The sequence below is a fragment of the Rhinolophus ferrumequinum genome, chromosome 14, assembly GCF_004115265.2.
Source record: "Rhinolophus ferrumequinum isolate MPI-CBG mRhiFer1 chromosome 14, mRhiFer1_v1.p, whole genome shotgun sequence".
NCBI classification, from domain to species: Eukaryota; Metazoa; Chordata; class Mammalia; order Chiroptera; family Rhinolophidae; genus Rhinolophus; species Rhinolophus ferrumequinum.
The window spans coordinates 67,189,490-67,203,114 of record NC_046297.1 but is presented as its reverse complement, the minus strand read 5'-3'; the positions used below and the strand labels follow the sequence as shown (position 1 = coordinate 67,203,114).

The 13,625-nt window shown below is 53.5% G+C and overlaps 1 protein-coding gene across 1 annotated transcript in view; it reads right to left on the bottom strand.

Annotated features, from left to right (window-relative positions):
* Positions 1-12,130, bottom strand: part of CCN4 (cellular communication network factor 4) — a 33,173-nt gene extending 21,043 nt beyond the window's left edge. The window contains exon 1 of the mRNA XM_033126566.1: positions 11,859-12,130. Within this exon, the coding sequence (XP_032982457.1) occupies positions 11,859-11,927 (69 nt within the window). The 5' untranslated portion in view covers positions 11,928-12,130. The remainder of the gene's footprint in view (positions 1-11,858) is intronic.
* Between the last annotated feature and the right edge of the window lie 1,495 nt (positions 12,131-13,625).

Here is a 13,625-nt window from a genome sequence, read left to right as displayed (position 1 = left end):
GTTGTCCAGCACTGAGCCTGGCAACCTTGGGCCAGTGCTCAGTGAATGGCAGGCATGGTCCAGAGCGTGACTTGCGGGAGTTAGGGAGGCTGCACTCATATTCTCCACAAGGGGGCAGGGTTGAGACAGAAATGGCCCCAGCAGGGCCCAACTGGGCCTGGGGGCTTTAGGACAGGGCTGCCCAGTCTGGAAGCAGTTTCTGGAGAAGCCTCCGGCCTGAGCCCAGGGCGTGGATGTGGCCCATCTGCCCTCCCCGTGGCTACACCAATTTCTGGTGTAGCTGACAGGGGCATCCATGATGTGAGTGGGTAAACAGCTATTTCCTGAGCACCTTCCAGGAGTGAACCCCTAGGGATCGGTGCCCAGGGCCCCAGTGGCTGCCTTCAGGTAGGGTCCCTGTCCTGGAAAGCTCTTAGCTCCAACCCCCTGAAGTCACCTGGCCTGAGTGTTTGGAGGACTGGGTGCTGTCCAGAGCTTTCCATTTCTGGCTGGGACGGATCTTCCGGGAATTAAAAGTGCCTGGAGCTGACTCAGTGTTTTGGCCAGACTGCATGTCATGGGTCGTGGAAGATTCTTTTAGATTTTCTGCTAATTGGTTTATAAACATGCAGTCTTGTAAGCTTCTGGCAAGGCACACCAACTTTATATAGAGAGAGTAGAAGGGCAGGGAGCCAGGCTTCTTTCCAAATAATGAGCCCTCATGCTCATTCATTGGGTTCATTCATTCATTCCTTCATTCACTCATTCATCAAACATATACAAAGACTCTATCTACTAAGCTCTAATTACAAAGCCTCAGGGAATGTCCAGCCTTCTAAGGAGACAGAAGAATCAAAAGGGGCCCGTGGCCTGTGGGCCACATCTGGCCCATCGTATTTTTTTTAAAGGCAAGGAATGGATTTCACATTTTTAGAGGGTGGTAGAAAAATAATAGTAATAATAAAAAGCACAAAACAAGGAAGAATATTCCACAGAGACCTTATAGCCCACAAAGTTTAAAATATTTACTATCTGATCTTTGATCAGGAAGGTTTGCTAACTTCTGTTAGAGAGCGATAGTAAGAATTAATAAGTATTAAGAATTACAGCTAACCCTTGCAGAACGCATGTCAAATGGCAGACGTTTCTATCAGCGCTTTATACATAAGCAAATTTAAAACCTCTTCATTCTTTGTTCGAGACGTGTTCAAATTGTTACAAAAGTTGGGAGGATAATAAAACCAGGAATGACCATCAGCACTTTGCTGATCTTGCTTTATCCATTGCCCCCACCTACATGCGTACTTTTTCATTCTTGAGTATTTCTAAGCCAATCGCTGACGTCATGTGCTTTTTCCTGAAATTCTTCAGATTGCGCTCTAAAGTCTGAGAGAATTAAAAGCAAAGAAACTAACTTAGCCCACATACAATTATCACACCAACAAAAGTAGTCATACTTTTGTCATTTTCTCTAGTTATCACCTGGTCCATATTCAAATTTCACTGACTGTCTCAAATATTTTTTTTTGAATCAAATGGTTTCTTTGAATCAAGGTCTACACATTGCTTTGCCTTTCCTGCCTCTTTGATTAGTTTACATTCTCAATAAGTCATCTAATCATCTCCCACAATGTACAGATTGTGACTCACCTGAGTCACAGAAAGGTCAAATAATTTGCCCACGGCCACTAGGAAATGGCAGAGTTGGGATTTGAACTGAGTGTCAGTCTTTTAAGGCATCGCACCCAAAGCTCACACTGTGGGATGCCTCAGCAGAGCCTCGGTGAGGTCTATGACAGCAAAGTGAGAAGGGAAGGGGTGGCAGCGTAGGAACATGGAGGGCTTCCTGGAGGTGGAGGCATTTGTGCTGCATCTTAAAAGGGGAGTGAGAATTGACCAGAAGGGCCAAGAGAGCGAGAGCGGCAAACTGAGGAACAGCATGAGCAAGGGAGTCCAGCTAGCAGCAATGTGGCATGGCAAGGAATGAACGTGGTCAATGTTTCTTGGGCTTAGGATTCAAAGACATGGAGAAAGCAGGTAGAGGCCATGGCCAGAGGCCATGCCAGGGACGCGTGCCTCCCCCTCCGCCCCGGGGAAAATAGGGGTCTTTCCTGAGTCAGCCAATCCCTTGTGCCATGTGATCAAAACAACCCTGTGAGGTTAGCACTGACGGTCTCAATTTGGCAGATGAGGAAACTGAGGCCCGTAGAGGTTCAGGGACACCGTAAGACAATTAGACACTCAGCTCTTCTGACTCTGGGTCCCATGCTCCACGAGTGACCTCTAAGGGACACTGCTCTTGCCCAATTTCCAGTTCATTCAATGAACCAAAGGAACCGAGAGCTTTCCATGCCCCAGGCCTGGGTGTGGGGGTGGCCATGGGGTGATCAGAGAGGCCCAGGCTTGGGGCAACAGTCAATACAGACAAAGCTGAAAGAAATTGCCATCCATTGAGCTCAGGCTCCAGGTACAAGAGAGGAGTGAGCAGCTGCCTGACAGGGCAGATGGAGCCTCTCCCAGCTACCACACCCATCCCTGCAGGTAAGAAGCCCTGGGCTCTCGCTCCCACGCTGAGCCTCCCACGCTGAGCCTCCCACGCTGAGCCTCCCGCGCTGAGGCTCCCGCGCTGAGCCTCCCGCGCTGAGGCTCCCGCGCTGAGGCTCCCGCGCTGAGCCTCCCGCGCTGAGGCTCCCGCGCTGAGCCTCCCGCGCTGAGGCTCCCGCGCTGAGGCTCCCGCGCTGAGCCTCCCGCGCTGAGCCTCCCGCGCTGAGGCTCCCGCGCTGAGGCTCCCGCGCTGAGCCTCCCGCGCTGAGGCTCCCGCGCTGAGGCTCCCGCGCTGAGCCTCCCACGCTGAGCCTCCCACGCTGAGGCTTGGGAGCTTGGATGAGCCACTTGTCCCAACAATCCCAGTGGTGCCTGCCACCTCAGACAGCCATCTCCCTGAGCTGGGCCTCACAGAAGACCTCTGGTCCCCCCACGGCCAGAGCCTAGGCATCCCTCACCTGCCTCACTGGACTGGGTCCTGACTCAGGCAGGTTGGGGCACCGGGGGACAAAACATGGGCGAGGGGCTGGCATACAGGACACCCCTGGAGTGAGTCACACCAGCTCTGCATGGCAAACGGGCTGAGTTTTTTGAAGCTTGGGTGGCATGGGGATCAGTAACACCCTGTGCCTCAGTTTCCTCTTCTGTAAAGTGAGGATGATAAAAGTTCCTGCCACACAGAGCTGTCTTGTGAGACTGAAGGAGATGTATGTGGTCCTGGCACACAGTGAGGGCCCAACAAGAGCTGACATTTTTGATCATTTAAGAGCTGAAGTTTCCCTGTTTATCAGGTTGTGGCTACTTGGAGTACAGGGCCAGAGAGCTGCTAAGGAGGCAAACTGGTGTGTGTGTGTGTGTGTGTGTGTGTGTGTGTGTGTTTGTGCGCGCGCATGTCTGTGTATTTGTGTGTAGGGCGTGTGGAGGGACAGATTTAAATACCAAGGGCGGTGGCTGGCAGGACAGACGGCTGCAGCCCACAATCCATGCGGCTCCCACCCCGCAGGAACTCTCACAAGGGCCTTGAACTTGACCCCCTCATCCCAAATCACCTTGACATCCGTTCCTCTCTCATCTGTGCCTCCACCAAGCTCTTTCTCACAAGCACTCAGCCCCTAACTTTGCTCCATCGTCACAGGGCTCTCGCTGTGAGACGGGCTTTTAAGCCCACATTAGAGTTAGGCAGTGTTGGAGCTGGCTCTGGGGCCCAGGCTGCGGGCCACCCCTTCCCTTTACCATTCCACCGTCCTGCCTGGTGCTCGGGCAGAGGGGGTTTCTTGTCCCCATTTTCAGATGAAGAAATCAAGGCTCAGAGATGAAATCAGAGGCTGGACTAGAACTGGGTCTTGATTCCTCGTTCTGTGCTCAGGAACGACGCCCATATGCTGCTGTTTGCTGCTCAGTCTGCTTAGTAACTAGGTTCAGGGCATCTTGTCTTCCCTGCACCCCACTCCCCAGCATGAAACCTCCACTTCAGACAGGTCAGCGGTCACTCCCTCCCTCCCACATACATCCTACCGGGCTCACAGGCCCACACCTGTTGGGTTCTCGCTTTGTTTATTAATTCATTGACTCAGCCCACAAGTATGCACTGGGACCCTCTAATGTGCACCCACAGTGACAGCCAGACTGAGTAGGGAATGTGTCAGGTACAGGAGGGAGGAAGCATAAGCAAGGATGGGGGCGGTCACTGCACGCGCCAAGGCCTGGGGTTTGTCCTTGCAGGAGGAAGGCGTGAGGAAGGGCCGCTCAGACACGGGGCAAGGCCAGCAGACAGCTCAGCTGAGGGACGTATCCCCTTCCACCTGGGCGAGAACAAGAACAAGTACCCATGAGTGCCCACGTGGGATGCTGGCTGCTCGACTTGGGGACGGCCCAAGGAAGCTGCCTGGAGGGGGAGCAGTTACGATGATATCAATTTCATGAACAGAGAAGGGGCGAAAGGCGTTTCAGGCAGAAGGAACAGCGTGGGCACTTGAGTGTCTGGGAGAGCGGCCCTCGAAGTAGGAAAGGAGAACAGGGGTAGCCCCAAAGGATGGGGCTGAAAAACAGGCTTGAGCCAGACTCCCAGGAGGAAGGAAAGCAATACTCACTGAGGGCCCACCTGCTCCTGGCTCTGTGCCCACCTTACTCATTCTTTGGCATGTCTACATTCAGAGGTAGATGGCCCCATTTCACAGATGAGGAAACTGAGGCTTGGAAAGGTTAAGTAACATGCTCAAGAAGATCCCCTTCCTAAATTCCAACTCCATGGTTTAGTCCTGATCATTCTGATTGCACAGTTGATTCACCCTCTTCCCTCCAAGCTCGGTGTATGGACCTGACCTCCTGGCCAGAGGAAGCCCTGGGGTTGCAGGATGGGGGCAAGGGGGTCACAGCTGGGGACCAGCTGAAGGTCAGAAGCAGGGGATGGAGGCCCCGGGTGGGGCGATAAGGGTGGATAACGGGCCCAGGTTTCTCGTGGGAGCAGATGGAGGCATTATTCGCTGAGATGGGGAGGCATGCAGGACAAAAGCCTTTCAATGGGACCTGTTTCTGCAAAGACGCTTCCTGAACCTGCAAGACCTCAAGGATCACCTGCGGTGGGAGGTGTTAAAACTCGGGAGTCCTGGACCCCTGCCCAGCCTGACTCAGGAGCCTGGGGGAACCTGGCATTGGACTTTGCAGGCCCACCCGAGGACCCTAAGGACCACTGAGCTGTGGATTCCTTGAGTTTGAGCTGGTGGTGTGCTTTCCAGCCTTATGAGCCCAGGGGTTCACTCTCAGGGTGGAAAGAGGAGACATGGGCCAACAGGAGAACACTTTTGGACACCTTAAAGGGAGGAAGCATGTCTAGAGGGACATTTCAGAGCATGGGACACCCCTTTTGGGGTGCAAAGGTCAGCAACACTCTTTTTAGAGGGGCAGTAGCATGAGTTCCCCTACAAGACTTCTGTCACAGAAGCCCCGCTGCTGGTGACATCATGGGCCCACCCAGTGAATGAGTGGGTGGGCCCCAGGCGGCTCCAGCTGGAAGTAAACTTAGGGGTTAAGTCCAACCTCCTTGTTTTCAAGATTAGAAAGTGAGCACTGAGAGGGCAAGTGGCTTGCCTAAAGTCACAGCAACGAGCAGTTTCCCCGGTCCTCTCGCTATCCAGGCAAGTCTACTGTTCTGCCCAAAGGCAGGCGTGTGAGTCCCTGCTCGCTCAAAAATTCCTCTACCTTAGACACCCCTTCCTCCACCCGCCATGGGCAGGCCCGTAGCACGTGTCCCCGTGTCCCCTTCCTCCACTCCCAGACTCAGCGAAGCAGAGAGGCGGGGTGCATCCCTCCCTTACCGTGCTTTGGTCCTGGGCTTTTGTTTTCTCTCACTGCCTCCTCCAAGGCTGCCTCTACCAAAGCCCGTCAGATCCATAGTCTCCCCAAGCCTGGACTTGCCTACAGATGGGGGCCTTGGGGTGGGCGGGCACAGACTTTATCACGTCCCCTGGAATGTCCATTATTCATGTTTTGAGAGGCCTAGTTCCTTCTCTTCTAATTCTTTATCTCCCTTCCCTCTCCACCTCCTCCTGTCATGGGAAAGAAAGGAGGAGGAGAAGTGCCGGATTAACGTAAGTCAGAGCTGCAGGAGAGACTGGAGTCCATCTAATTCAATGGTTTTTAAAGTCAAGTGTGTGTAACAATCTTTAAGAAACCATTTAATGTGCAGGTGTCTGGGGGGGCTCCCCAGGAATTCAGGCTCAGGGTCTCAGAACTGGTGTTTTTTTCTCACAGCCCTCTGAGCTTTCCTCTCTGATTTCTCAACACATTTCTCTCTGCTAGTATAAAAATCTGTCTCTAATACATGAGCCATCCTCGATGGTAAGGACAAAGCCAACTGTTTATCACGGCATCTCCTGAAGTAGGAAGGGACTGGGCACATAGCAGGGCTGTTAACGTCTGTGTAACAAATAGTGGATGGACTACGAAATCCATGGTCAGCATCAAGGGACCCTGACCCAGGGTTGTTAGACACAAGTCTCACCTACAAGAATCATCACCATCACCACCATCAGCACCACCAGCACCACCAGCACCACCACCGTCAGCACCATCATCACCATCGTCACCACCATCATCACCACCACCAGCACCACCAGCACCACCAGCACCACCACCATCACCACCATCACCACAATCACCACCATCATCACCACCAGCACCACCATCATCACCACCAGCACCACCATCACCATCAGCACCACCATCACCACCAGCACCACCATCAGCACCACCATCAGTATTTCTTTCTCCTACACAAAATCCAGGATGTGGAAACCTTAACCCTTCAGAAGACACCCCCAGTCCTGAGCCCCGCGTAGCCTGCCAACTAGTCTGCCCCTCCTCCTACCCACCTGGTACCGAGCCTGGGGTCTTTATAAACCCCTGCTTGCTGGGACCTGGCACTTGTCTCCTGTCAGTGCTTCCACTCAGGCTGCGAATGCCCCTCTCCTGTTATTGGAACAATGGCTGGGAGTCATTTCCCGTATCCCCTCAGGTGTGCAGGGCCTTCGTATGCCTTGTCTCCATTTTATTCTTTAACCGCCCCAACAATCTCAAGAAGTATTAGTATTATGCCTTTTATAGAGGAAGACAATGGCTCAGAAAGGCTGGGTTACTTGTCCGAGTGTGCACAGATGGTAAGTGGAGAAGCTGGGATCAGAACTCTCAATGGTTTTCCCTCCCGCCTACCGTAATCCCTCTGTGGACACTTGTGTCTTTCCAGGTCAGTACTGTCTAGCAAAACATAATGCCAGCCCTGTGTGGAGTTTCACATTTTCTAGTAGCCTCACTAAAATATCCTAAGAAACAGGTGAATTTTGTTTTAATAACATATTTTGTTTAACCCAATATGAAAAATACGATCATTTCAATATGGAGTCAGTGGACAAATTAGAATGAGAATTTTACATTCTTGTAGTCACACTAAGTCTTAGAACTCCGGTGTGTGTTTAAGTCTTTCAGCGCTATTGGGACTGGCCACACGTCAGATGCTCAGTCAGCAGCGTCAGGTGGTGAGTGGCTCCTGACTGGATCGTGCTGGTCTACACTACAGTGATAATCCTGCCTCATCGGCATGTGGTTTTCAAGTGAGTTGATATATGCCGAGTGCTCAGGACTGTGCACCCTGACACAGTGACCGCTTGGCCCACGGTTGCCTTCCTCGTCACCCACATTCCTTGGATACGGGAGCTCCTCGCATTCTCTGAATGAACACTGTGCCCAGACTCCGGTCCTAGACATTCTCAGTACTACATGGTTCTATCGAGACCCTTCCTTCCTTGCTTGCTTGCTTTGCTTCCTGGGCTGTGTCTGGCATCCTGCCCGACCCCACCCTGGACCATATGGAACCCACAATGTGTGTAGCAACCCCTCCCTGCTGCCCAGAGACACGGTGGAGGTTCCTAGGAGGAATTCCAGGGTTCCTGTTTGTACAAAGCGAAAGCCAAAGCAGCCTCCTGGCATTTGGCTGCTTTGCTGGTGAGGCAGGCAGGGGTGGGGGGGGGCTGGGGGTGACAGGCAAGAGCCTTTTCTGAAAACTGGGGGAGGTGTCTTCCCTCCATCCTGCTGACAAGGCCAAGGGCAGGGTCCGATCTCTCAAGGAGCACTGCTCCCGTGCCCATTCCAGAGGGTGAGCCCAGCCTAGGGCCATGCCAGGTGGAACGTGCCTGCCCCTGCCGGGCTCTCACCACATCCCACACAAGTGGCGGGCTGAGGGGCCTGCGCTGGGAGCTGTGGAGGGTGGGGCTTGGGTGGGGTTAGAAATGCTCACTCATCCCAGCTATGGACAGGAGGTGTAAGGGAGGTGTGTCGTTTGTGCTCTCACTCTTTTACAAGAGGGATCTGCCTTTTAAAAGGGTCCATACTATTAATATTGTACAGGTGGTCTGTTATGCGGGAGACCCTGCTCTCTGCGCCATGTGTCGCGCGGGGCAGCCTGCGAGGTCTCTGGTCCCGCTCCCCACATAAGAACGCAGGATATGATGAGGCCAAAAAGGAACACCCACGGAGCCATAGATTGGGGAGTCACACCACTATAGTCTCACTGGAGGCTGGATCCACACTATCCGCAACCCTCCATCCTAACTGCAATCCGCGCTTGCAGGCTCAGCCACCATCTTCTTGCTAGCCCCCATTTCCTGCTAGCATAGCCACAGCAGTTATATTAGTGGCCAATGGCTCACTGGTTACAGCTGACGGCCAACTAGCCACAGCTGATGGCCATCCAATCACAGTTGATGGCCATTTACTACCTGAGCCAGCACCTTTCCACGTGAGGCCGAGAGCCTGGAAACTGCACTCCTGGCTCTGTCCCGACATGGTCCTAGGAGCAGAGAACAAGTTTGCATTCCACACCTAGCACACACATCCTCACACACTCACACGCACCATGGGGATTTCTATGCTCAGAGAAGCCAAGACTACACGCATGCCCTGTACACATGCACACCTGTTCACACCCACATACATTTATATGGGAGAAGACATATGGGTCTCCCCTGTATGCAGACGACCACAGACCTAATGTTCACCCAGGAATTTGTTAGCCAGCATTTGTCCACCCAACCCCACGCTTCCGACAGGCTTTTCTCAAGAAGTCCTAAGTTTACTCCCCAGCAGCAGGAAGCTTGGGGCGGGGGGCAGAGGGAGGGCTGAGTTTGTTGGCCCCACTAACAAGCAAAGACAGTGAGGTCCAGAATGGTTAAGGGACTTGCTGAAGCTAGCACAGCCAGTGGCAGAGCCTGCACCCAACCTGTCTCTCCTGGTTGACATTTCCCTGTCGCCTCTTATTCTGACATGTGGATGGCTGTCGCCGGCCTCACTCGCCTGTAAGCTCTATAGGGACAGGGACCATGTGCTTCTCATCTCTGCACGAGTATGTAGACCAAGCAGGCAGCAGGCTGCACTGCTAAGAGCTGGACCTAGGTTCAGATGTCGGCACCACTGAAAACCAGCTGTGTGACCTTGGGCAGATTACTTAACCTCTCTGAGCTTCAGGTTTCACATCTACAAAGGAGGATATTGACATCTGCTTAATGTATTGCTATGAGAATTTTAGGAGCTGCTTAATGATTGTGTGCTGGATGAACTGAGGAAGGTCTTACATATAGACATAAATAGGACTTGGCAGAGCTCAATAAATGTAGCCCCTTTTTAACACCTGGTAGATACTGAATACTTGTAGCAGGAAGAAAAGAACAAAGTGATGGAAAAACAAGGCATATCTGCAGTGCACCTTTATCGTATATTACGGTCCCGAATACACTTGGCTCAGTTTCTGAGCTCAGTACCCTGTCTCGGTCCTTGATTTATCTCTTCCTCCTTCGATTACAGAAACTTTAGATAACATCTTACTATCCGATAGGGCAAGTCCTCCCTCGTAACCCCACTTCCTCAAAGCTTTCTTGGCAATTCTCACAAACTTTTTCTTCCATATGAATATCTAGAATCATTTTTTTCCATGAAAGTCGCCCTGGGATCCTGAATAGACTTGCATTCCCTTTATATGTTAGTTTAGGGAGGATTGCCACGCCTGGAATCTGGCTATAAAGCAGAATGCTGTTTGTCATTTGTCTCACGGCCCTCCCGGGGGGCAGTAAGTATGCCACAGAGCTCCAGCACTATACTATGTGTGTGTGTGGAGCTCCTGAATCGGGGAACAAGTGGGGGCTGGTTCTCAGAGAAGGTCCCCAGGTAGGGGCTGCACAGAGAGGAGGTACCTTCATCCTGCTGTCTGGGACTGTCTGGACTCTTGGCTCCTGCGCTGCGTGTCCCCTGGGCTGAGTCCACGGCCCCGTACCCCGCTCTTCCCCAGCACTGGCAGCTCTGTGGAGGTACCTCGGACCCCCTGCAGACTTCTGTCTGCCTCCTCCTCACCCAGACCTCGCTACCCCACAGTCCTCACCTCTTCTCCATCCACTCCCTGTCCTCCCAGCCACAGCAGCCCTGAAATCAGCGCTGAGTTGTTCCAGTCTGTACTAGGAAGTGCTCAGTTGTCCCTAAACTTGGAAAGCTCGGGAAGAAAGAGTGGGATTTGGCAAGAAAAGATCTAAGTTGGAGCCGTAGCCATTGATTAATTATGAGACCCTTGGCGAGTCCCTTACTTGCTCTGTTTCTATCCCTTTCATTGGTAAAGTGGAATCAATACCCTTTTTTGTAGGACAGGCAGGTACCGTACGAGGTACGGAGAGTTTAACAATGAATCAGAAAGATACTCTCCCTGCCTCATCATGCACTCTACGGCAACTGGGGGAAGACCCATCAGCCAGCTCTTACGAGGCACCTGGCTGCAAGCTCTCAGCCTCACATTAGGTTGAATCAGAACCGGTGCCTTTGAACCCATGGGGAAGCTACTTGCTAACCGAGCCTCAGTTTCCTCATCCATGAATGGGGCACATGGATCCCAGAAGAATCTGTCAGTGTAAGTGGGTAAGAAAACCCCTCTTGCCACCTCCCTCTGCTGCTTGGCTTTCCGACTGGCGGCAGGCCCTGGCCCGGGCTGTGGGACGTTGAATTCAGTAGCTCTTCCCAGAGGCCCCCTCCTGCCCGCCCCGTGCCTGCCTCCACGCCCAGCTCCGGTGGGCTGGCTCTGTGTTGCCACGTATCTTGCTCCCCTGGCCTCTTGGAGGTACAGACCTTTTTCCCTTCCCCTCGGTGTGCCCTGAGATGGAGGTGGGAGACAGAGAACCCTCAGAGCTTCCCTGAAACAGCGGGCTTCCTCCACAGGACCCTAACATGCACACTCCGTAAACTGTAGAGGGCTGTGCAAGCCCAAGGTGGCAGCACTGGGGGTCAGAAATCATCCCAAGCACTGTTTTTACTCGAGAGAGGCACTTTTGTTGAAAGCTGGCATTTTCCTTTCCAACTTTTCTTGGCATTTTCCATCTCCTCTTCCTGTAGTGTTGCCAACACTTAGAGACTCAATTTTCAAACTCAATGACTCTAGAAGTCTCTTAACAACTTCCTCACCTTATGCTGCTCAGAGAGGGTGAGTGACTAGCCCAAGGTCACACAGCCAGACTTGGCAAAGCGGGGTCTTGAGTCCCGGCCCCCAGTGCCACCCTCCTTTCTGCTTTGTTTCAGGTGGGAAAGAAGGCATGGGAGGACCCGTTTGTGTTTCTTCACCTGTTGCCCCTGCCCCCTCGCCCTGCCAGAATCTGCTGATCCCATGCCGCCCTACCCTTCACCCTCGGCCTCACCCTTGCACCCTTGCCCTGTCCCCCACTTTTCCACCCCCACTCATTCTGCCCATCATGCAGCAGAACCAGAGGGAGAAGGGAGCTGGGTCCCCTTTCCGAGCCCCTCCAGGCAGGACTCACCGTGGCCATGGCACTGCCCGCGGCTGCTGCCGTCACTGCTGCCAGCATCCAGGGCAGGAACCACCTCATGCCTGGAAGTCAGTGGCAAAGACATCGACCGAGCTGCCCAGAGGACCCACTACCTCTCGGGGGAGCTGGGCCGAGACTGGCCCAGCCCATCAGGAGCACCAGATACGCCTCGTCCCACAGCCCTTGGGGGGTTTTATTAAAGCAAGATCTGACGTCAGGGATAAGGACAAACCCTGCATTTTCCTCTGAAAAAAAACTTTTCCTGCCTCTCTCTTTTTTTCTTTCTTCCCTCTGTCCCCACCTCCAGCCCAGGCTTGGCCGCCTCCCCGGCTCTGACAGTCTTAAAGGGAAAGTTACAGGGCTATGATTTCACACGGGGGCGGCAAATTCTCACAGCGGAGCGGGGGTCATCCTGCAGGGCTGTTTCACAAAGGTGGAGAGCAGGAATTCCTGGGAGGGTGCTGGGTGGAGTGGGAGATACGGTTACCGTGGTGGGCGGCTGGGGGGCTTTGAACGTGCTCCCAGTGGGGAAAAGAAACTCCCTCCCATTTCTTCAGGCTGCTCCCACTTCTGGTTTACATTTGTCATCTTTCACTCCTCTCCCCCTGGCTGCAAGCAAAGGAGGATGGCTTTTCCTGCACCGATCTAGAAATGATAGGAATTCACAAATGAACTCAGCGCTGGGCTCAGGTTCACACCATGGTCTCCTCTACAAATTGATGCCTCGCTTGCCGATTTGCGGGATGGCCTCTCCCCGCTTCTCAGCCAGGCCCTTTGCAGCTGGAGCTGTCTCCCCATATCTGGGCACGTGTTATCCCTGGGGTGTGGTGGTCTTCACAGGTGTAGCCTGGACACTCGCCACACAGGTGAGGGGTCTCCCCTGGGTCCTGCCCTCCCGTATCCAGGCCCCTCGTCCCCACGTGGACTTCACTGACAGCCTCCTGAGGGACGTCCCATCCTGTCCTCCTGCCCCCCACTGTCCACGCTTCTCAGAGCCACCAGAGCGAGCCCTGGAAAATCGAACTGAGTTCATGGCGCGCTCCTGACGCCAGCCTCCCAAAGCCTGCCCACTGACTTCCCGTGGAATCCCCAGTCCTGGCGTGGCCTCCCAGGCCAGCTGCCTCCCTGGACACTTCTCTTTCCATCCTTCCTCTCAGGCACTACTCTCGGCCATGACGGCCCCCTTGCTTCTCCTCTCACACCCCAGCACGTTTCATCTCTGAGCCTTGGTGCCTCAGTGGGAACTCTCTGCGTTGGGGTTTCCTTCCACATGTCTTCAGGCCAAACGGTGCCCCTCGAAGTTCCTCGAAGAACGTGGGACCCAGGGTCCATCTTCAGAGAGAACAAGGGGGTAGATAAAAGGTGGGGGCTGAGCTCTGTCCCTGAGAGGCTAGTTGACAGGAGCAGTGTCCGAGTGGGGGTGGGGGTGACAGCCTGCATTTTCCCAGGTGCCAAGCCAGGGGCATCGGTAACTCATGTCTACCTGGGCTGCAGAGGGTTCATGACTCACTGCCAAGGCCACACAGGGCCCCCTCGGAACTTGGCATTTCCTTGCTCACTCCCACTTAGCCCTACTTCCCACACTTCTCCCCCACGACCCCCACCCCGCAAGGATCTGCAACCCTGAACTTGTATGATTGATGTTTATGTGTCCTTGGAACCATTGGCTGAGGGAGAAAGCAAGGGAGTAAATGAAAGATGCAGTTGTGATTGTTAATTTAGTAATCCTGAGTAAGTGCTCGATAAAACCCCTCGTCT